Source organism: Dreissena polymorpha, chromosome 1 (genome assembly GCF_020536995.1).
Source record: "Dreissena polymorpha isolate Duluth1 chromosome 1, UMN_Dpol_1.0, whole genome shotgun sequence".
NCBI classification, from domain to species: Eukaryota; Metazoa; Mollusca; class Bivalvia; order Myida; family Dreissenidae; genus Dreissena; species Dreissena polymorpha.
Window position 1 is genome coordinate 74,640,724 of NC_068355.1, and position 24,223 is coordinate 74,664,946.

General features: G+C 34.6%; 2 protein-coding genes across 3 annotated transcripts; one reads left to right on the forward strand and one right to left on the reverse strand.

Moving 5' to 3' along the window:
* Positions 1–1,086: 1,086 nt before the first annotated feature.
* LOC127835449 (nuclear apoptosis-inducing factor 1-like) lies at positions 1,087–6,981 on the forward strand. Of its 2 annotated transcripts, none has more exons than XM_052361891.1 (7): positions 1,087–1,506; positions 2,182–2,248; positions 3,120–3,221; positions 3,362–3,452; positions 3,712–3,756; positions 4,108–4,197; positions 4,423–6,981. In XM_052361891.1, the coding sequence occupies exons 1-7, from the start codon at positions 1,346–1,348 to the stop codon at positions 4,575–4,577; spliced, it is 711 nt and encodes a 236-aa protein (XP_052217851.1). In that variant the 5' UTR covers positions 1,087–1,345; the 3' UTR covers positions 4,578–6,981. The 2 variants fall into 2 exon arrangements, with proteins under 2 accessions (XP_052217851.1, XP_052217859.1); XM_052361899.1 differs by having other exon boundaries at positions 4,108–4,188.
* LOC127835441 (putative nuclease HARBI1) lies at positions 6,594–12,569 on the reverse strand. Its single transcript, XM_052361877.1, has 6 exons — positions 12,144–12,569; positions 11,429–11,568; positions 10,103–10,297; positions 9,682–9,754; positions 8,227–8,408; positions 6,594–7,774 (listed from the first exon to the last, which is right to left on the reverse strand). Exons 1-6 carry the CDS (start codon positions 12,354–12,356, stop codon positions 7,552–7,554), a joined length of 1,026 nt encoding a protein of 341 aa, XP_052217837.1. The 5' UTR covers positions 12,357–12,569; the 3' UTR covers positions 6,594–7,551.
* Between the last annotated feature and the right edge of the window lie 11,654 nt (positions 12,570–24,223).

Below are 24,223 nucleotides of genomic sequence, written 5' to 3' on the forward strand. Positions count from 1 at the left end.
GTTCGTTTTAATCAAATAGTTTACTGTTAAAATACACCACGTCCGACTGTCCTTTAATTCCGGATAGATTAAAAAAAACTATTGTATTTCGTCACAGAAATGACGTCACACGATGAACTACGTAATTTATATTGCGTGATATGGGGGTTTCCTATTTTCGGTGCGCGTAATGTGACGTCATTAAATGGATCGAAGAAAGTAGTCATGCTAGTATGGTAATACGGAATTGGAAACAGCAAGTAATTTAATACGGGATTTTTTATTTCAACGATTGATACCATCTGTATTTTGTTAAAAGCATTAAACAGGTATATAATAAAACGAGATATTTCTGTTTATCGTATACTGTAGTGTTCATTGGTAATTCATTATACAGTAGTAATTCGTAATACCAATATATACAATATACATAACATTGTCCTAAATTTAACAATATAACCTTAAATTGGTTTGCATTTAAACGAAATTAAAACTATGAAATGAACAAAAATTATGATTTGGATGATATTGATGTCTTCGAAATAAGTATCTAAATACAAACAAAAAACTGTACACAAAGGGGTACAACTATTCTCGGTTAAAGATATTGATACACTTGAATCACTCCCCTTTATCCATAAATTATCAACCTTACAGTCCATTATTTTTTAAACTTCAATGCACATATAATGTACAAACATCGATGAAGATGCTTGATAGATGCATTCGGAGCAATAAAGTAGAAACTGAAATACTTTAGCAATTGTATGAAATTGAACAAAATGTGGCACTTATTTATACCAATAAGTGTTGTTATATAGAGCAACTGTAGATTAAGTGACACCATATCACGACAAGGCAACAACTGAACAGGCAACAACAACAGGATCATATTTTGGACCATTTGATATGCGTTTTGAGAAAACTGGGTTTAATGCATGTGCATAAAGTGTCGTCCGAGATAAGCCTGTGCAGTCTGCACAGGCTAATCAGGGACGAAACTTTCCGCTTTTATGGTATTTTTGGTTTCAAGGAAGTCCCTCCTTACCGAAAATCAAGTTTAGGCGGAAAGTGTCGTCCCTGATTAGCCTGTGCAGACTGCACAGGCTAATCTGGGCCCCGTTTCATCAAAATTTGCGATGCGATATTATCGCCGATCGCCGATTGCTGATCTTTTACCTGCGATTGCGATATTTTTTAAAAAGCGTTTCATCAAACATATCGCAGATTCTTGCCGGTAGTTTGCCGGTAGTTTAGTGCTATGAGCGATAATCGCTCACAGTCTACTATCAAAATGACGTAAAAAACGGGCACCTGCTGAATCTCGCGCCACCTGTCATATTTGACAGACGATCAAACAACAACAATGGCAGATCTCGTAGAGAATAGGAGCGCCTCTTGGCAGCCAAGAGAACTCGAGGAACTGCTCGAGGGCGTCCAACAAAATTATGAAGTGTTGTGGGGCAAATTGTCCGGCACATTATCAAAGAAAGACAAAGACCGTGCATGGTCGGACATCGTCCAATCGTGAGTTAAAATTTACATTGACATGGTCATAATTTTCTTGTTCTTTTTACATTAAATGGAGGACCATCTTGAAACATAATTAAATTGGTATGGACACATTAACGTTACACAGGTTGTGTGTAATGATTATCCTAATAATCTAAAATCACGAAGTTCAAATGCAGCGTGACTGCCATGCACAGAAAGAAAGGTTTTGAAATTGTTTACTTTTCAGCATTGATATTCCTTGACATTGTGATAGGGTATATTCACACTAATGAAAATTTGTCCTCCTCCTAAGTTTAGTTGATCTATAATTACCCTGAAAAATGGAATTGATCTTTTAATGAAGTGTTAATGAATAAAAACGTATTAATTGTTTTAACATCAAAGTGCAAGTGCCCATGGAAAGATGTGATCATACCTTGTAATCTAATCTGTAATCTTAACAAACTGCATGTTCATGGGGAGTGACGTCCATGGGGAGTAACAACTGGTTACCTTTTGATAGTGTTGGCTTGAAATAGTCTGATATATTGTATGAATTATATATTAAATATAACAAAATAAATTGACCATGTCTACTGTACTTATATAGACTTCCAAGTACTCTCCCTCACTCCTACCACTATTTTTGGTAAAAAATGAAAGAACATATTGAGATGTATTCATTTGTTTAATTTGAAACTTTTGCAGAATAAATTCCGTAGGGGGGAACGAGAGGAACGTAGAAGATTCAATGAAAAAGTGGTGTGATTGGAAGGTAAATATACCTTATATGTTTGTATAGGAAGAAGAATCCATGATGGTAGTAATAAGTTTTATAAATGAATAACTTAGCTGTACTTAAACTTTGCCGTAAAGCCAATAACAAATTATGAATCACTTACAACTATACTAAACAGGCCCATGTCAGAAGCATATAACATGAATAACATAAAATTTAAGAGTCAATAATAAAAATCACTTTACAGATAGAAACAAAAGTTATCATCTTACTTATTTATTTGTACAATTACTTATTGGTTTATTTATACAATTAAAATGTATTATGAATAGCAAGGTGTAAATATTCGGTTTCCTACTCCATGATTATAGGTTTTCATGCCCCCGGTAGGGTGGCATATAGCGGTTGAACTGTCAGTCCGTCCGTCTGTCTGTCCGTTAACGTTGGCCATAATTTTTGCAATATTGAAGATTGCAACTTGATATTTGGCATGCATGTGTATCTCATGGAGCTGCACATTTTGAGTGGTGAAAGGTTAAGGTCATCCTTCAAATTCAAAGGTCTAAAAACTAATTCAAAGCAAGTAATAAGTTTTAAGAGGGGGATAATTGCTTAACCTGTTTTTATTCAAATTGCGGCTATATTATTGTCAGGATGTAAGTTCAATCCCACCATTACTATTAATATTTTTTCCCTTTTCACACTTTTTATACAATCATTTAGCATTTGACACATGAAGTTTTTGTGATTAATAATCACTAAAAAATCATTACGATCAGTATTTGAATGCACTTTCTTCAATATATATGTAGCTGAAAGTAAATGACATGTTACTATACTGTTACCATTCAGAGGAGGGAGACCATGTACTCATAAATTATTTCAAATTGTATTTTATTCATCTTAGAGCCGGACCATTATGAAGGATGCCAAGAGAAGACGCTTTGTGGAAAGCTCTGGGGAGGCAGCTCTTCCAAAAAAAATGCAATTAACTGTTTTGGAGGATAAGGTATTCATATTGTAAACATAACAAATTTTAAATAAAATAATGATGCAGATCTATCATTTGTCCATGGTTCATATTATTATTTTAATTTTGCAAAAAAAACAACTTTTTCAGAATGATGTATAGTTGTTCACTTTTTCCAGCTATTGTCCTTAGTGCCCAAAACAAAGCTGTTCGGAGTGCAAGGTGGAGGGATCGATACCGGTCCACTCAAGAGATCCATGCAAGAAAATGGTGGGTACAAACATGCTTAAATTTTGACATTTGTTTTTTTGTTTTTGGTATTTGACAGTGCACTTTAAATGCAATAATAAATGTCATTAATAATGTAAGGCTTAAATTGGCATTGAATATGGCATACTAAAAGGGGGACAGCCTCATATGATATATCATGCATGAACACAAATCAACAGTGAAACACATGCTCATTAATTGTTCATAATTAATAGAAACACAAGTATAAATATTTTACCCAATATCTTTTTTATATCAGATAACCTAGACAAAGGAGAGGAAAATAAACGCCTCAAGCAGAACGGTATGTCATTGTTATCTATTAAAGTTATAAGATTTGTAAAAACAAATATCACTTACCTTTAATTGACTGTTGACTGAGTCTTCATAATAAAATAATAACAATTGCCATTGGTTTCACTATTTAACATTATTCTGATTGGCTATAGTATTCATGTGACTAGGCTTTATTTTTCAATGAAGCGATTTGCTTCAACGAGGCGCACAAGGAAATTGAGCGTGGGACTACTTCGATATTGATAATTTTCGGTGACATTTAAAAATTTACCCCCCCCACCCAACACACACACATACACACACACTGGTAACGTTTTTTCTTTTTACATTACCCTTAATGTTCGAATTCATGTTTTAGTTCCAAGTGAGCCTGTTCCCATTCAAACAAGCTCCAAAAGCACTGCCAGCATCCCTGCCAGCAACAGCAACAGGAAGACAAGTATGAAGGGTAGATCAAATTTCTCACAATGCTTACCATCATTAATTGATTGATTTCAAACATTTTTGTTATGAAAGGTGACTGACATGAAGCATACTTGGAGATAATCATATTTAACCTCCTTCAATAAACACTGATAGTCACTTAAAATAACAGTTTTGTAAAAGACAAAGAAATTAATTAATGATTCATCACATAGTTTAATATATCAGATTTATTTAATCCCACTTGCAGATTGTGATTGTCATCAGGAAATGATTGACATATCTCGGCAAATGCTAGAGGAGAGTGTAAAGCGGAATGAAATACTGCGGGACATAAGTTCAACACTAAAATTAACAGCTGGCAAAGCTTTCCTGGACAACTTGTTGGATCCCACAAATTTTTAAAAGCGGGGGCCATAGACAAAACTAGTCTATAAAATGTGTGTTAATTATGTTTAAAGAAATAACACACCATGATATACATTTTGCTGTTATTTCTACCTTGTTTAAAGGGACCTATTCACAGATTTATGCAACTACTGAAGTTTGTCATTAAATGCTTTAAATTAATAAATGTAAACATTGGAACTAAATAGCTCCATAAAAAAGTGAATACATGTACAATTAAAGAAAAAAAGTTAAACTCAACTGGGCTCGAACCACTGACCCTTGGAATAAGAGTCTAGCATTTTAGACCACTCGTTCATCCATGCTATTACAGTGAGTGGTATATGTTATACATGTACTTCATATAAAAAATCCTTGTAGTGTCACAAAATATAACGATAACAACAGAACTTTCCAAATTATTCAATCATTTTGCATTTGTAATGCTGTATTATTTTCAGGTTATTAAATTGTCAAAAGATGCATATACCGGATATTTTGGAGCATGGTAAATGTTCAGAATTACTGTTATTCTTATTTGTAAATGCTATAAACATAACTATCATATTGTTTTAATGTTGTACACAATGTTTATAAGTTAATCTCATGTATAAACTTAATTGTTTTGTCTCTTTTAACTGTACAGTACATTGTTTTACTGTTAAATTTTTATGTGGCCCTATAAAGGTGACCGTTTGGCGACAAAATATTCATTACCCCTATCCTGTAAATATTATTTTTAAATTTCCTTTTAGATATTGTCATAACGCCACCCTGGGAGGTCATCGCTTCTCAATAGCCCTATATCCTTTAAGGTACTTTACAGACAGGGTCTTAGGTTGCAAGAGTTCAACATTTGCTGTCACACTCAAATATATTCCAAAATAAAATAAAAATGCAATTATACATCATATTTTCATATAAATGTGCAATCCTTTAAAAACATAGAGCTAATTAAGTAAGATCCAGCTTCTCAACCAATTAATGTCCAACAAGTTGTATATTTTCCCATTGTTTAATATTAATAATAATAACATTTTATTACTATAGTGCAAGACATGTGTTTCTTTCAATTGTCCATTTCCATATTCTTTATATAACACTCATTCCTTTAAAAGTGCAATAATGTTTACATCCTAAATGAAAAGGCGTGTGAACTAGGTCATGGTTCAATTTCGACCAATCAGCGCCAACTTTTATGGTCAATGCCGTTTTAGCAAGTGGGGTGAAACCAGTACTTACCGAAACCGCCCTTATAGTATTCAATGCATTCTTATGTATATAACGCTTTTTAACATTTTAGTTAAATGTAAATGCGATGTTAGGTAAGCACAGATTTTTATGCCCCCCCTTCGAAGAATAAACTGAGTATGTTTTAAAATGATGTATGTATATTTTTAAATGTTGGACTTTTGTTGGAAATGTTGGAAATAAAGTGTGTATACTTTGTAAATAAACTGTAGTAGTAGAAACAAATGACTTATTTAATTTCTACTAGCTCGGCTAGTTGTACAAGTTACATGGAAATTTGTCTAAATGGACTGGTGGCAGCACCCGTAAATAAGACCACAGGTTCTTGACTAAATTAAAATTTAGTGTAGATAATTTGTGCAAAGTTTAACTTTGATTGCTTCCGTCGAAGTTCAAATTTTGCGACACTACTGATTGAATTCGAGCCTGGACAACATGTTGAATGTTAACGATTCACCAAGAAATACTTTGACATACTTTTTAAGCATATATAACCTACATTCGAATTTGATCTATATAAACTTGATGCAAATCCTAAATAAGATTGGGGAAGATTGGATGAATATTGTTCGAATTAGAGCTGAACAACATGCTGAATGCTGAAAATGCACTAAGTGACCATATGACCTAGTATTTAACACTACATGACCCATATTTGAAACTGGCCTATATATCATCCAAATTCAACTTTTGACAAAGATTGGTGAAGATCAGATGAATACTGTTTAACATAACATGTTCCTTTTTCCAAAGGGGCATATAGAAATCAAATAAAACAACAAATTATAAACTAAATGATCTATTTATTGGCTGCTACTATACTTCCTCCAAAACAAGTATCAACAAGAATACGTCTCAGATATAACATCCAACGACATGAGTGAATTATGTAGAATGCGTATGAACATGTGGTGAACAAAAATGAGAAATCAGTGCTTAATGTATGATTGGTTTGCATTTTATCATTTGTTTAAATAAAATGGTAGTTAATATTTTCCTTTCCAAGTACAGCCACATATAATGATATCAAAATTCAACAATGTTTACATTTAAAATTCAACATAATCACGAAGAGTACACAATGCACAGAATGTATTAAATACATATATGTTAATGTGCAGACAAAATAACAATTAACAAATATGTATAAAAAAAAAAACATTAAGAAAAAGGAACACATGTAAAGAAAATGTCAGTCAGTCCGTCAGTTAGTCAGAATAAAAAAACAACGTTATGTCCGTCAGTCAGCACAGGGGCGGTCGGGGACGTGGTAGCGGGCCCCGCCGGTACCCTGGCTTGGTCAGTCGGTTGGTCACTCAGGGGCGTAGTGTCGGCTCCGCGGTCGCGGAACCCGCCCCCTAAGTTCAGTCAGTAATTCAGTCATTTAGCTAGTCAGTCAGGTTAATACTTAAAGGTGCATTATCCAATAATGTATTCAATTGAATTGCATGGACAAATATAATAACGCAAACATGAAATTTCTAATTATGCAAGGGACATACATGGGTACAAAGAGATACTTAGCTTAGTTACCTTTATTTTAAATGGATTCTTATTTTATTCACTGACATCATGTATTTACCCAATATCTAATGGAAATAAATATAAAAAAAACAAAAAAACTTTTGTAAATGACAAGGCTACCACAACGTATTAAAAAAGGCGAACTAAAAAAAGAAACATTTTAATTTACGTTTTAACAAACAATAGGTCCAACTATTTTGTTTTATCTTTACGAATGTTAATTTAGGTTTACATAATAATCTCGAACAGCAGCACCACGCTGATTCAGTACAACTTCGACAGGGTCATCATTGTTGTCATCCTCCTCAATGACATCGGCATCCACTTCCTGCTCCTCCCCATTGTCCATCAGCAGATTGTGCAGCCGGCAGCACGCTACAAACAAGGCCGCACACTGATGGGGCTTGTATGGCAAAACACCCCCTGATCGATGTAGACATCTATAAGTAAGGAAACACATCATGAATAATTCTTTAACTTTTTATTGTCCATTGAACTGGTCAGTGCTGAGATAAGCATCAAATTAATATTAAATATTCAAGTCGAACAACTGTTATTATTTTCGGAATATTTGTATTTCATTTCAATTGCTGCATTAGGTTATTTGAACATGATAGACATGAAAACATGTCTGTGATAAACTGATAATACATGTTTGCAGGACAAAATTTGTGCATTCCAATGTAATAAAGAAAATGCACAATCATGTTTAATTTGAAAGATATAATAAGTTTATAAATATAGCAATTAATCTGTTAACAATTATGTTCAGTTTATACGATTATTTATTTAAAGTACACTGGGTATTATTTGGTATATTTGATATCACAATATATAAGTCTGATATGTTAAATAAGAATATCTATGAAAGGAAGAATAAATATTTCTATACCTGAATCTGGACTTCAATATCCCGAATCCCCGTTCCACAACTTCCCGACCCATCTTGTGTCTGCGGTTGTACCGCTCTTCCTGTTGGGAACGGGGATTCATTATGGGGGTGAGTAGGGAGGGGCTCAGGGCATATCCACTATCGCCCAGAAGAACTACATTTGCTGTAGCATCAAGATGTCCCTAGAGTGAAATATGTAAAAATCAAATCACAACTTATAAATAACATGTTATAGCCTTTGTATCAGTAACATTATATTCATGTACTTTTAAAAGTAAATTTGGTACCCCTAGGCCCAATGGTTATGGACAGGAAGATTTTTAAAGTTTGCACAAAAGAGGCTTTATATAAGCATATGTTCAGTTTTGTGACACCTGGGGCAGGGTAAAATTTGAGCCCAGGGGAATAATTGAACAAATTTGGTTGAGGACCATTAGATGTCACTACATACTAAATTTAGTAGCCCTAGGCTATATAATTATGAACAAGAAGTTTTTTTTTTAAGTTTGCACAAAATAGGCCTTATTTAAGCATATGTTCATTTTTGTGACCCCCAGGGCAGGGTCAAATTTGAGCCCAGAGGCATAATTTGAAAAAACTTGGTAGAGAATATTAAATGTCACTACATACCAAATTTGGTAGCCATAGGCTCTATAATTATGAACAAGAAGATTTTTAAAGTTTGCACAAAATAGGCCTTATTTAACCGTATGTTAATTTTTGTGATCCCCGGTGCAGTGTCAAAATTGACCACAGGGGCATAATTTGAACAAACAAAGTAGAGAACTATTAAATAGCACTACATACCAAATGTGGTAGCACTAGGCCCAAATTGTTATGGACAAGAAGATTTTTAAATTTCGCACAAAATAGGCTTTATATAAGCATATGTTCAATAAATGACCCCCGGGGCGGGGTCAAATTTGACCCCAGGGACATAATTTGAACAAATTTGAAAGAGGTTAACCCCAGGAACATTTGCGATAAATTTTATCACAATTGGTTTTGTAGTTTAGGAGAAGATGTTTAAAGAAAATGTTAAAATCATGCACGCCCGACGGACACAGGACCATGACATTAGCCCCCCCTGGCCTCTGGCCAGTGGAGCTTAAAAATAAATATACAAATCGTTTTCAGTACTGCAATTTAAAAACAGTATCAGTTAATTATAGTTGTAGTATTTATGTATTTTTGGTTCTGTTGGTTGGATTTTACTTCATTTTTAACAACAATGTCCTATCACTGCGGTCAGATCCATTGGGCAGTTTTCCTCTGTAAGCATTTGACTGCTTGCACACCTTTAGCAATGGTGAGCCATTGATACTCAGACATGAGTGAGAGTATCATAGGTCACAACTTTCTTACAAGTTTTGGTATTTTCATCCTTTTAAATTATTAACAACACTTTTAATTATGGTAACTAAAATTTGATACATGAAGAATTATTTATTTTACCTTAATTCTTGAATTTTCAAATACCGCTCCATCATGGGTAGAGCCCGGCCATTTCGCCACAACACTAATGAACCTGAAATGCATTATTTCTCAATTAATGGCCCACTTTTAAAGGGTAAGTTTTGGAACGAAAAATTAACAGGAGTAATAACTAATAAGAGCTACATGAATCAGTGGAAAGCAATTTTGGCAAATTACCCCTGAGTTCAGGATATAAATGAAATTAACTCATACTTGATAATCATAATGAAGTAATGGTTGTAGCACTAGAACATTTTGTAATATGTCAAACTAAAAAGAAAATAGGTGAAGGGATTTAAGATATTTGTACTTTAAAATGGTAATGCATTTCACAACAAAATATAATCTATTAGTTTAATAAAAACTGAGTTGCTACATTAATTAAAGAGTGTATACATACTTCAAGCTTGTGTTTACAATCGCCTGGCAGTTGATGGCGTGGTAACCTTTTCGACAAACGTAGACTTCCTCATCTACAGTTGGAGTAGTGATTGGGATTAAGGTCCCATCCACTGCTCCAACAAGATTCGGAAGTCTACATTTGTTGTAAAATGCCCTCTTCTCTTTTACAACATCTTCTCTGTCGATTGGAAACCTGTTTTAGAAAAATTATATATATAAGAATATGTTTAAGCTGTGATGTGTATAAAATAATAACCATTTTACCATTAATTTTACTTTTTTAACAAAAACAATAACATAACCCAATATACCAATATATAGAAATACACCTCTGAGAAAGCGCTGTATTTGAGAAAAAAAATATCTTTTATATTTTATAGTAATGTATTTACATTTGTATTCACTTGCATCATACTTGTATCATAAAATGGTCATGATTATGATATTGATTTAAAAAAAAAAAACATAGTAAGAATTGTCAACTACAAGGCCACCATTTAATTTCAACATTTCAATTAATACTCATCAGCTGATAAATATATAACAAAATGGAGATATAAAATGTGAAATATTGCAGTAAAATTGTTCATTGCCACCTCCACATACCAGTGGTTATATGAGCAATTTGGTAAAGCTTTTGGAGTCTGGAGTTGCGTTTTCATATATAGGATTTCTAAGAAAGCTACATTTTTCTACTGTTGCAGACTATTAACTTTAAGAATTGTCTGTGCCAAGCCCGTGTTTAACATCAATAAGTAAAAATGGATTGTCTATTTGTAACAATACAATACATTACAAATTTTATTTCAAGTCGGTTTGTACATAACAAGTATAACATTAGCGATGTATCACTATTGACCGACATAATATAACAACAAACATATAACAAATATACAATTGAACATTACATGAAATTTACATTATATAAACAAACAGTATCGTCCTTGAGTTGAGATCAATTATAATAAATAAATAAATTAATTAACCTGAATACAATAAACGTGATTATTTTAACATGTTAAAAACGAAAGAACTATGGCATGTGATATACAATTATAATATTTAGACAGTTAAGATCATAGCATTATTAAAAATAAATTAAAGATAACTTATAAGAATAAAAATTGTGCTGCAGTTGCTGATCTTGACCTTGGTTTATGAGCTGCTATAAAAAAAATAAAAAATAAGGTAAAAGTCTGACAATGAATATGGACACTAAAGTGTGACAGATAAAAAAAGAAAAACCGTAGACTTAAGATTGTCTGTTTGTAACTGTAAGTACAATAATATTATATCAAATCTATCTTACAGTTAAAGTATGTACCTAATATTGTCCAGGTTGTTGTTGACAGACTCCACAAAGTTATGCACAGTTCTGGACACGCTCGAGCGACTGATGCCATGGGTGTCGGCTAGTTCAGAATAGAATGCCCCTTTCGCAAGAAATCTTAGGCTGACGAGGATCTGCAGCAACAATGTTAAAACATTCATAAATAAAATTTGGTCACAGTACTTGAAATATCATTTACAATCAAAAGACCAATAACAAACAAAAAAAACGATCATGTTGGCCCTAGTAGCTTTACTCCACTGACTCCACTCTGCAGTTGAAAAGATCAGAAAAAAGGAAAACAATTATGATGATGAAAAATGTGTGAACAACTAATAAATTAATACAAACTACTAAAAATACCAGTTCAAACTTACTGTACATGTACGTGACCTAGATTGTATTTATTTCATATTGTTGGTTAACAAAGCCTTGAATTAATCCATAATTTGAATGAGTCGAATTACAACTAAATCGTTGTTCGATTTGCCTATTTATGCCTGCTTATCCAACGGTTATATTATCATACAATGTCATTTTAGTATCCGTGTTGACCTGTTGATATGAGAACAAATTAAGACCGGATGTAAGAAAACAGCACTCTGCTGTACTTGATAACGATCGTAATCCCCGTACTTAGTGTGTCAATTTCTCCCAGCAAATATACAGTAACAAATTAGCAAATTCATGTCGATTGCATTAATGTTACCTTGGTCTCTGGCGAAATTGTTTTTCCGCCACGTTCGGATCTGGCAAGATCCTGCCCCAGAAGCTCCACTAGCTCCTGTGCGGTGGTTCTGTTTACCCGATACCGATTCACAAAGTCGATATCGCGAACCCCGCCTATCTCCAGACGGGGCCGGAACTCCCGCTCTGTCCTTCTCGCGTTATTTTCCATAAAAAAAAACAACACGTCGGCCATATTGAATTTTTTTTTACCGTCTGCGACTGGGTTTGTGTGATCGCATGTTTTAAGCAAAATATCGCAAAAAACAGGTGCTCTTGCGATGTGCGATTTTTGATGAAACGCAAAATAGCCTCATTATTGGCGATGTGCGAATATCGCAACTCAAATCGGCGATGCGATATTTGATGAAACGCAAATTGCGATGCGATAAGAAATGTGCGATATTTTGGCATTAAATTTGCGATGCGATCGTTGATGAAACGGGGCCCTGGATGACACTTTACGCACATGCATTCAACCCAGCTTTCTCAGTATGCAACTCATTTGTTATTCGGCCAAGCACTGACTATGCATTTCCAATTGCTATTCCCAATAAATGTAGTACGCGTATTCACATCAATGCTAATTTGTATTCGATGCGTTTTGGCATACATTTTTATGTCAATCCGTTAATGTCATATGATTTTGTTCTACTTTTTTATTTTAGTTTGGAAATGAAAATCAAAATTGTAATGTGCAAATTTAAATTATTTTGAAAGACATATTTTTTTTTTGCACTGGCTTTATTATCTGTTGCTTTAGTTGTTGTTATTTTCTTGCTTATAAAGAGGTGTACGCAAAGATTGACCTATGTTAATTCAATATAGACCGTATAACACCTTCTGGGAGAAAGTGTCTAACAGGACAGGCGGAATTGCAATAAGATGTCAAATACTACCAAATAAGAATATTGTTTACCACAGAGTGTGCGGTATAATTATATGTATTCTGTCGAAATTGTGAGGCAACTGCCTATCCGTTTTATTTTCAAATCTCTTATGTGCAAAATTGATAGTACATGAGTAAAAAATATCCGCCGTCCGCCTGTCCGACGTTTTCGATGATTCTTGTGCTGATGGTTATGGACGGGGTGATTAAAGTCATTATCATAACTAAGATTATGAAAGTGTGTAACATTTTAAAGATAAGGATGGCTACACATAGAACTTGCTAATAATCCTTCACGAGTATTTCGTATAATGTTTCAAGAAGAAATAAACCAAACCTATGTGACAGTTTTTTTTTAAACTTATAAATGTCGAACGTTTCCTGACCGTGATCTTGATACGAAGAGGAATTAATGTTTTGATTTACATAACGTTTAATCAAAATAACAGGTTCTTAGTCACTTAACTTTTACATAAAGGAACCGAAGTGTTTGGAGCTGAGTTTATAGTTTGTATAGTAAATGCGGTTGCCGAACTCGTGTATTATCCAGAACAATTCTTTTATCTGAGAGATTACGAGCACAAATGGTTTGATAAAGTTTAATGCCGATTGAACAAAAAGTGTGAACTTTCAGAATACTCATTCTAGGCTTTATCAAAGAGACACACACATATATAATTACCCTGCCCCTGTGTTTAAACGTTTTAACGTATCGAACAAATTTTTAATTTAGCCAAGACATCATAAGAACACGTGTTGTTCACCATGTGACTTTTAGCAGATTGTTTTAGTTTTCACTAATAACTCATACGAAAAACCGGGATTCGCACTAGCGGCCATGTTTGTCAACGAACCGGGACCATTATCGTACTCAACCGAAAATCCAATCTTAGAAAACAGGGCATAATGCATGTGCGTCAAGTGTTGTCCCAGATTAGCCTTTTCCGACACTTTCCGCTCTTATGACATTGTTCGTTTATAGCCCCGTCACACCGGACTGGCGTCCTTACGGCGACCTAAGACTGTGTTTCTGGAATTTTCTGTTTGTCGTAGTAAGGACGCCAATGACTTTTCCGGTAAAAAATGCTGTTTTCGCCTTGCCATCACACCAGCGTCCTGGTTTATGGCGTTCTACGCGTCCTCACGGCGTCTTTAATGCGTCCCTAAAGACGCACTGGGGTCGCAGTAGGAACGCCATAGTCGTAGTAGGGTCGCAATAGACGCCGTAAGGACGCAATGAAGTCGCAGTATGGACGCCATAGGCGTTCTGTGGACGCAATAGACGTACAAAGGACGTACTAAAGTCGCAGTAAGGTCGCCGTACGGTCGCCTGGCAGTTAATTTTCATTTTCTGTGGGCTTGAGCGGCGACCACACGACGTCCATGGCGACCTTACGACGACCCTACCATGTCCCTACTACGACTATTGCGTTCTTAACAGAACGCCGTAAAAACGCCGGACTTCGGCGACAACTTTGAACATGTTTAAAGTGGTCGCCGTGGGTTAGCGTCCTGAGCAATTTTCGGCGTCTTTACTGCGTCCTCTTGCGTCCTTACTACGTTCCTCCGGCGCCTATGTCATCCTCACTGCGACCTGGGTCGTCGCAAGGACGCAGTAAGGACGCCAGTCCGGTGTGACGGGGTATTTAATGAAGTATTTTCTTCGCAAAAATCCAATTTAGGCGGAAAGTGTCATCCCTGATTAGCCTGTGCGGACTGCAAAGGCTTATCTGGGATGGTACTTTACGCACATGCACAAAGCCCAGTTTTCTCAGAACAAGACTCATATGCTCTAGGCAAATTTTACAAAGAAACTGGACAACACACGTGAATTCTATAGCGTTTACAAAGTTTCGCTATAGCCAAGTAAGAAAACATAACACAGCCCGTACGACCCGACTCATGGGTCATGCATTTCAATTGACTATAACCATGTCCGAACTCAACAGAGCCATAACAGGGACACATGTTTACAGCAAGTGTCATGGCGATTGGAAAAAAAAACAGATATATTATGAGAATACCCCCTCCGTAATATCCATGTTTCTTCAAACCAGAATCTCTTTCGAACGCGGCTTAAGCACAGGAGGGAATCCCGTATTTTTTAGCATATATACAAAAAAATACAAAAATACGGGATTCCTTCCTGTTGGCTTAAGTGCCATAGAGACTTTCTTAGCATGCTTTTTTTCAAACTAAATATTTTCACTGTCCACGGAAAGGAATAATTGTCGAAGTCTCGCTAAGCAACTATAATCATCATACGTGCAGACGTTTTGAGTAAGGTTCGTAAATATTTAACACAATATGTGACTTCCCCCTGCTGGCAGCTATTAAGATATATGTTCAAACTCCGCCGAGATATCATTTAAATTTAAATTTTCTTACCAAGATGTATGAAGACATATCATAGAGGCATAGTTTTTACCATTTGTATTCAAGTTTCATAATCGCGCAATAGTTCAGAAGGACAAACGTTCTGTCAAATTGATATGAAGACTATACCATGAATGTGGTCTCTTATGAGTTCAGGAGGTAAGAATTTAAGACGCATGACGAACGACGCTCGACCCCCAAAAACCCCCTCATTAGCACGTTGCGTTCAAATGAAGTTGGCGATTATCCCGATTATGCAGACGAATACCGGACACACATATTAACGCGCACATGTTCAGGTACAAGTTATATTATTGTAATGTTAATCTCTTTATTAGCAATCCCTTTTAATAACTCGTGACACAACTTTCATGTCACAAAACACCAGAGAACTGACGAACAGTACCAACTACCAATATTTACGTTGCAAATTGGAAAAAAATGTTTGAGGGTTTGATAATCAGTTTATACAAAAAAATATATTATTTTAAGTCATCTTAGTAAGTAGAATCGATCCTAAAAGATATTCCAAAATTAACATATGTGGACAGGTATTATAATATAAAGCGATCACATTAGAAGCAAACGTTGTGTTTATTTGTGTGTGCCAATAGTTCTATCCATTTTTAAGTTGAAGCTGGCATTTTCCATGCGTTACCTTTGTTAAAAATATTTTGGAAATTTGCATCCATATGAAAATTATTGTGAAATTCAATCTCACTATGTTAATGATGAAACAATCTGACCTGAAATGATGGTTAATCATTCTGCCATGTTTGTAAAGTTTCATCACTTTAGAAGCGATACTCGAGTATCGAGATGCGTCGCTAAAATCAGATTTACGATGGTAAGGAAGGATGCAGCAAATGTATATTTTAAAATAATGAAGCATTACGTCATACGTAATTTGCGCTATTTTTATATCCAGATTTGGTAAAAAGCATCTCTGGAAGTCTTGTTTATTCTTATGTACTCCATGTATAATATATTTAAGACCTAAGCCGGAGTCCCATGACGGTCTTTATTTTCCGGGACGATCCGTGGACATTTGGAACTTTTAGCATTGACGATCTTCCCACTATCATAATCCCGATGACAACAGGACATCCACATGGGCCAACCCATACCACAGTCAAACCCGGCAACAACACACGATGTTTTGTCGTTGTTGTTCATCAGCAATAAAGATACTGTTTTGCAACCTTAGAGTTTTAACTAGAAGGGGACATGTCATCACCATCGGTTTGTCAATGGTCGTCATCTCAACACTTGTATTGCATCGTTGTTAACACGGAACAAAATAAATCAATTTTCCAAATGCGCGTTTATATAAACATCCGCCATCGTTCTTGTCATTTCCTGTCCCTTTGTGATGCTCCTTGTTTTCACGTTCTTTGCTGAGTGAAGTCTTTTCTAAGCTCATTTTCTATACGGCATCGTCTGTGTTTTTGGAGTTACTACTTCACAACTACTGCTACTACTACTACTACTACTACTACTACTACTACTACTACTACTACTACTACTTCTACTACTACTACTACTACTACTACTACTACTACTACTACTACTACTACTACTACTACTACTACTACTACGACTACTACTTCTACTACTACTACTACTACTACTACTACTACTACTACTACTACTACTACTACTACTTCTACTACTACTACTACTACTACTACTACTACTACTACTACTACTACTACTACTACTACTACTACTTCTACTACTACTACTACTACTACTACTACTACTACTACTACTACTACTACTACTACGACTACTACTTCTACTACTACTACTACTACTACTACTACTACTACTACTACTACTACTACTTCTACTACTACTACTACTACTACTACTACTACTACTACTACTACTACTACTACTACTACTACTACTACCCTGCTCATGCAACAATTGGTTTGATTTGATCTTCACAACGGCAACTCGCTATTTGATCTTCACAACGGCAACTCGCTATTTTATCTTCACAACGGCAACTCGCTAGCACTGAATCGCCATGGCTCTGTTATTCATCGTAACGGTGGGGTTGCATCTTCTGCTTACTCGGGGACAACATATAGCAAAGTTTTATCTCATCGACGACGACCTGTCTAAACAAGCAAAACCGCTGCATATTGTTAGTTTTTACTTTACGTTTGATCCTTCGATTGATATACGTTTGTCGTTGAGGTTTGTAACGGGTGCAAATCGTAAGATATGTCATTTTGTAGTGTAGATAACCCAGTAATATGTAGGTGGATAAAATCTTGTCGCTTTCTCGACACTTCTATATTCGCGTAGCAGAACATACCTAGAAGCTTAGAACCGCCTTTCAAATAATGAAAATTATGAATAAGCGGTCGTTATAATGCATAAACACACGTTACTCTTTCTCTTAAGGATAACATATTGCAAATCTTTATCTTTCCAAATAATTTATTGTGTCAATATTAAGCATTAAAACAAAGTTTTGCCTTGCACTAATGCATGTGTAGCAACGGATACAATTTTAAAGAAGTTGTTAGTCACCAATTCCTCTCTATAGAACTCCGATCATTGAGCATCTGCAGAAACATATACTTGATCTACAAACAACTGTTCAACAGCAGCAAAAGCAAATATAGGTTCAGAACCAGTCGGGGAAAGATTGTGAGGATGACGCTATCGAAATCAGCACTGACCTTCCTCGTGAGTACTGTCAAGTCTGCATTTCCGTTGTTCAAGTTTACGCAAACATCGCAATCCATTTATGCGACACTTTTTTTTTAATTGTTCACTTGTTCACTTTTTTTACCACTTGTTCACATGACATAAGAATTTGCAAGCTTTAAATTTAAATTGTATGTGCATTCATGTATAAAATAGAAATATTAATGTGAAAGAAATCACCAACTTAATTAATAGTAGTAAAAATCATGAAAATAATCACCTCAAGCCCGTCATTTTTACAACCGGAACAGTGTTTTTGAGAGATCGGGGCCATTCAATGAGGGAAATCTTGCTATCAGAACTAGGTCCATTAATTATTTCTATTGCCATACAATGGATCATTAGCAAAATCACCGATCGATAATACCGCCTATTCACGTGATACAGATATTAGAAAACCCGGACAGCGGTAGAAAAAGCATTTTGATTACAAAACCCATGTGGTTTAGGATAGTTCTTTTTCTACCATTCAAGCTTAATTGGAGTGCTTATTGAACTTGATAAAATCATACGTTGTATGATTCAAGGAAATCCACATTCATGTCAATATTTTTTATGTATATGAAACTATTACCCTTACTGAAATAATGTGACTTTTTTCAAATATGGTGTTGCAAGAATAATACAGTATCACGTGTATATTATTTGTCATACGACATTTGACTCATATTACACTTTGTGCAGTTTTTGTTAATGTATATAATGATATATCTTAAAAAAGTGCCTAAGTTGGTGCTAATTACTCCCAATACCACCAATAAACGTTCACAAATACCACATATAACATCAGTATTGAAAATCATTAGCACCACATATTTAAGCATCACAACGTCGAATTTGGACAATGTGAAGTAAAGTACATACAAGGTTATTTGGAGTACCTTTAAAAGGGACATTTTCAAGTTTTTGTAAATTGACAAAATAAAAAAAAGTGTTTCAGATTTGCAAATTTCGTTGTAGTTATGATATACGCGAGAAAACAGTTATACTGGACATTTACCATGCTCTATAATATCAATTATATACATCTTTTGACGATTTAAAAACCTGAAAATTATAAAGCGTTGCAGAGCAAACCGAATGAATAGTTTGGAGAGTTCTGTTATTGTCGTTATATTTTGTGAATCTACGAGGATTGTCTCTATAAAGTATCAAATACATCATTCATTTTATTATATACCTGTTTAATGCTTTTAACAAAATACAGGTTGTATCAATCGTTGAAAATCCCGTATTACGCTACTCGCTGTTTCCAATTCCGTATTACCATACTAGCCGGACTACTTCGATCCATTTAATGACGTCACATTACGCGCACCGAAAATATATTTTTTTATATTACGAACTATATTACGTAGTACATCGTGTGACGTCATTTCTGTGACGAAACACAATAGTCTTATCTAAACTCTATGGAATTTAAGGACCTGTCGGACGTGGTGTTTTTTAACAGTTAACTATTGGTTAAAAACATCGAACGAATTCAAAACGTATTTTGGAGTGTGTGTTTATCATGCATAAATTTATATTTCGATAGGAATACAATAAAATAGTGTGGTTTAAACTAAGTTTGGAAAAAAACATGGAAGATAGAAGTGGAAGTGCATATTGTTTGAACGTTTTTGTTATAAACATCGGATTAAAGTTGTCAACTTAATTGTTATAAACATTGGATTAACGATGTCATTAAGGTAAGCGTGTCGGAAACCTTTGTTTTCCCGGTTCGAATGTTTACACGTTAATTTACATAAACTGTATTCATACGTGTCTTAAATAAACTATGGCGTACCGTTTTATTCATTGTTTTGTCAGTTTTGTTAAAGTAAAAAATACAATTGTCAAGTGTTTTCGTTAGTTGTTGTATATAATAAACGGAATATTACGCTAGTCAATTGTTCCAAGAGTTTGTATCACTCTCGTGGCTTGTGCTATTTTGCACCACACGCGAGGCTCCGCCTCTCGTGTGATACGTCATCACACAAGCCACTCGAGTGATACAAACTCTTGGAACAATTGACTAGCGTAATATTCCGTATGTATGAGCACGGATGGCCGAGTGGTCTTAGCGTTAGACTTTTACTCCATGGGTCAGTGGTTCGAGCCAAGTTTCGGGTTATCTTTTTTTCTTTATTTAATTTTATTCTTTTTTTTACTGGATCTTTTAGATCCAATGTTAACATTTGTCAATATAAAGCATTTACATGTACTTACAAACTTCAATAAATGCCTTATAACGTGAAAAGGTCCCTTTAATTGACGAAAGTGTGTGTTCTCTTTTTGACGATGCTGCGAAGCATCGTCTAAGTTATCATATCATGAAAATATTCTTCACAATTTCAACCTATGTAAAAGACCGAGCCAGTCCGATTGAGATAGCTCGATTTTTCTAATCGGCATACCTCGCTGATTATCATTGATAAAGGTATAGGAAGCTCAGCTATAAATAGGACAGCATATTCTGGAAAAGATTTAATAATAGTTTGAAAACGTTAATTTTAAATCAGTTATATTCAATCCATTATATGTTTATAGATCAATGAAACAACTATGCATTTTCTGTATTGTATTTGACATTTGTCGCGAATCAGTAAATTAATTGCGAATTAAAATGTGTATAATTAACTTTCAACGCGATCATGAGTGTAAAGAAAACGAATTATTTCGAACCTGCCATTTGTAAACGTTTTAGCGACTATGGTATATAAACAGCATAATAGCCGTATCATATTTGTAATACTCGCTCTTCTGCGTGCCTTCTCATTTTGCATATTTAACAAACTTTTCAAACACGTATTACAGAGCCACATCAGTGCACATACTATGTTTGACAATACATTCGTGTGTTGGATATTGTTTGCTGTTTTAAACACATATTAGGTCATATCGCGGAGATTTAGTTAACCTTACCATGTGTTCATGGGCGAACTCACGTATTCAAGTGCTCTTACGACTATGTGCTTATACCCACTTTCGATCGGGAATCATCACGAAATTATTGCCGTACTTAACGAACAAACATGCCTTAGCTTATTGAATTAGAGAAAAAAAGAACAATAATCAAAACAGAAAAAAGTATATGTTCATGCACATGGGATTGTAAAATCACGTCCGTACACATAGCATCATTAACTTAGGAAAGGAAACAACGAAATATAAAGTTTGGTATGATATACATGTGAAATTAAAGAGCATGGTGTAATTAAACACCCGATCCTGTTTTATTAGCTACTACTAGTAGAAACTTATTAGACTTTTTAGACTACTACTACTAATAATAAAAGATGCCTTTCCTACCGCGGTAAAATTTTAGTAATACTGCCAACACTAATAAAAGATGCTGTCGCTAAACGGTGCTTGTTCATTTGGCGGACAATGGTGTGCCACGTGTGAGGAATTATGCCGTTATTGCATAGCTGATTGTATTTCCTGCCTTTAAAATGCTCGAACGAATATGAACTCTGGATGTTGGGTTTCAATAAATTATAGCAGATTACACGATTTAAGCACAATTTGATACCTATGACGAGAATTCAGTTTAGTGCTACTTTTAAAATAACTATATAAAATATATAGTTTCCGGTTATGTAGTATTATGAATAAATATTTTCGAGATATCGCTGTTCTTTTTTACAAATGATATTATTTTTAATTAAATTTGCCTGCGCAGTGATAAGCATTTAAAAGCTATTGGAGTGGTTCGATTGCGCTTCAGCTTTACGTCAAGTCTTATCTGGCCGCAAATTATACCTTTCTGAAAGGCGCTTATACAGTCAATCGTCTGATAATGCTGACGTACCGGCGTTCGCGGAAGAAACGTGTCTGTGTTATTTTAATTATAGAATACAAATAATTATGGGATAATAAAGTGATCAGCCTAAATTAACTAAACATCATGCCAATGATCCGGAAGCTTCTATTAAAACTGTGTACAAGGGGAAAAGCCGGCGAACAGTAGGCCTACATGTCACCGAGAAGTGGGGCAGTAGGCAAAAGTAGCTGAAATAATTCGCGTTCAGAATAAATCTGAACGCTGAAACTCCCACGCCGGGTATGCGAATACTTCGTTTACGGATGGCACTTCACTTACAGAGAACAACAAACGCCACGCGCGAGAGGTGAGTTCTTCAGCTTTTTTGTATTTTTGTTCTGTTTATTTGGTTTTTAGACACAGAATATTGTTTGGGTGATTAATGGAATAGCACTTCGTATCGCGAAGAAAGAAATTCGCGGAAAAACGGTGAATTATTTTTAAAAAAACGATAAAATTTCATCGATAATCAGCATGAATTGAATGATCAGTACATATTTAAACAAAATAAACATACTTGGAAATAAATCAAGAACGTGCTTACTATTCGAAATAAAAGATCAATATATCCAGTAATGTTACAACATGTTACATTTTAGTTTACTAATGTATTTGAGATAATTCAAATGTTTTAAGAGTCGCATGCACATTTTTCATCTGCACTTCGTTTACCGATCATCTAAAAAACAATGGCACTTCGTTTCCTGACATCTAGACACTTTTTTCCAGATATAACACACTCGTATTTTTTGAATCAAAAATGCAGAATTCGCTGTGGAATACTGTTAAAGTAATCAGGCAATAAATAAAAATGTATGTACTTAGTACGCAAATAAAAAACGAATAACCGAAGCATGTTCTTATCCCTTTGAAATATGATTATGATTTGGTATAAATGTGAAAGATAAATGTTAAACAAATTGGATATGTCTAAAATCTATATGACCATATATTTTAAATTACGTTCTAAGCGGTTGATCTAAAGCATTTATCTTTATGTCCAAATGAAGGTACTAAGGCTATTTTCTTTTATATTAGATAGCATGTCATGAATAATCACTCTGCTTAAACTGCCTCTCAGAGATTAATATCAGCAGCGATGCAGGTTCGAAATTCTATTGGAACTTTTTGGCTCAATGCCAATAAACGAAAATAGCAATAAAAGAACGGGCGGGGTTGATTTAATCACACGATAGTGGTGTAAAAATTATGCATATCCGTCTTTTTTTTAATATAAACACAACACATGCTGCATATGAAGTTCTATCCAATATAGCACCCTAAACTTCGTTTGTGTGGGTATACCAAGTACTGACTCCATAATATGACATTTAAACATTTTATGTACGCATTCCTTTTTTTCCAGAATCAGTTGATTTTACGATTTAATTTTAACCGTGATTCTTAAAACTCAACCAATACAGTGATTTAGGGTCAGGTGAATCGCACTTCGAGCAAACGTTAGCGTTGCGTAAAGGGAAGTGCTCCCTATAAGCAGGGCTCAAAATACAGGGAGTTTTACCATTCTCTTTTTAATTTTGTTGCTACGCATAAGTATCGTCTTGATGATGCGATTCAAATAAGCACAACCGACATAGGATTTTATGAAGAACAAATGTGTATTTGCGTCATAAAGACCCCTTCACTACCGTTATCTAGAGCACTGCTATAAGTAAAATTAAACACGATTGTGTTGATTCGCATTATCCGTACACATTTATTTAATAATAAATATTATCTTATTTGAAAATTGCAATTATAATAAACATAGTATAAATTAATAGTCATGTGATTTTTGAAAAATATATTTTAAAAATGTTTCGTATGAATAGCCATAATATAAATAAATGCATTTGAGGTAGAAGATAAAACTCAGTTATTAGAGTGCCCGCTTTGTTGAAAGTCTCCGTAATCTGAAGTGCCCTTTATCGGTAAACAAAGTGGCTGCAACTTTATGTATGCCACCTATTACAAAATGTACTATCTTTGTTTATATTTCATTGAATGCTATCAAAATTTCAGTATTTGAAGCACAGTGATTACTCTACAAGCTGGAATAGCAAAAAATTTCTTGCAATAATTCTAAGTAGTTTTATTTTGTTAAAATGTTTACTGTTCATCCAGTTTATGCTGTTTTCCGATCAAATTTTCTATTTTTTGGGCAAAACTGTTCCATTCTTCCGTGAAATTGTGTATTCCCAATACAAAAGGATACACCATTTATCAACTCGACCATGTGTCTTGTCTTAAAAATTAATCTTTA

Coding starts and splice junctions, on each gene's coding strand:
- LOC127835449 (XM_052361891.1), top strand. CDS start 1,346: ATGGCAGATCTCGTAGAGAATAGGAGCGCCTCTTGGCAGCCAAGAGAA. Junction 1,507..2,181: donor TGGTCGGACATCGTCCAATC/GTGAGTTAAAAT, acceptor AAACTTTTGCAG/AATAAATTCCGTAGGGGGGA. Junction 4,198..4,422: donor CAGGAAGACAAGTATGAAGG/GTAGATCAAATT, acceptor TCCCACTTGCAG/ATTGTGATTGTCATCAGGAA.
- LOC127835441 (XM_052361877.1), bottom strand. CDS start 12,356: ATGGCCGACGTGTTGTTTTTTTTTATGGAAAATAACGCGAGAAGGACA. Junction 11,569..12,143: donor CAATTTCGCCAGAGACCAAG/GTAACATTAATG, acceptor TTGTTGCTGCAG/ATCCTCGTCAGCCTAAGATT. Junction 9,755..10,102: donor ATTGTAAACACAAGCTTGAA/GTATGTATACAC, acceptor AATGCATTTCAG/GTTCATTAGTGTTGTGGCGA.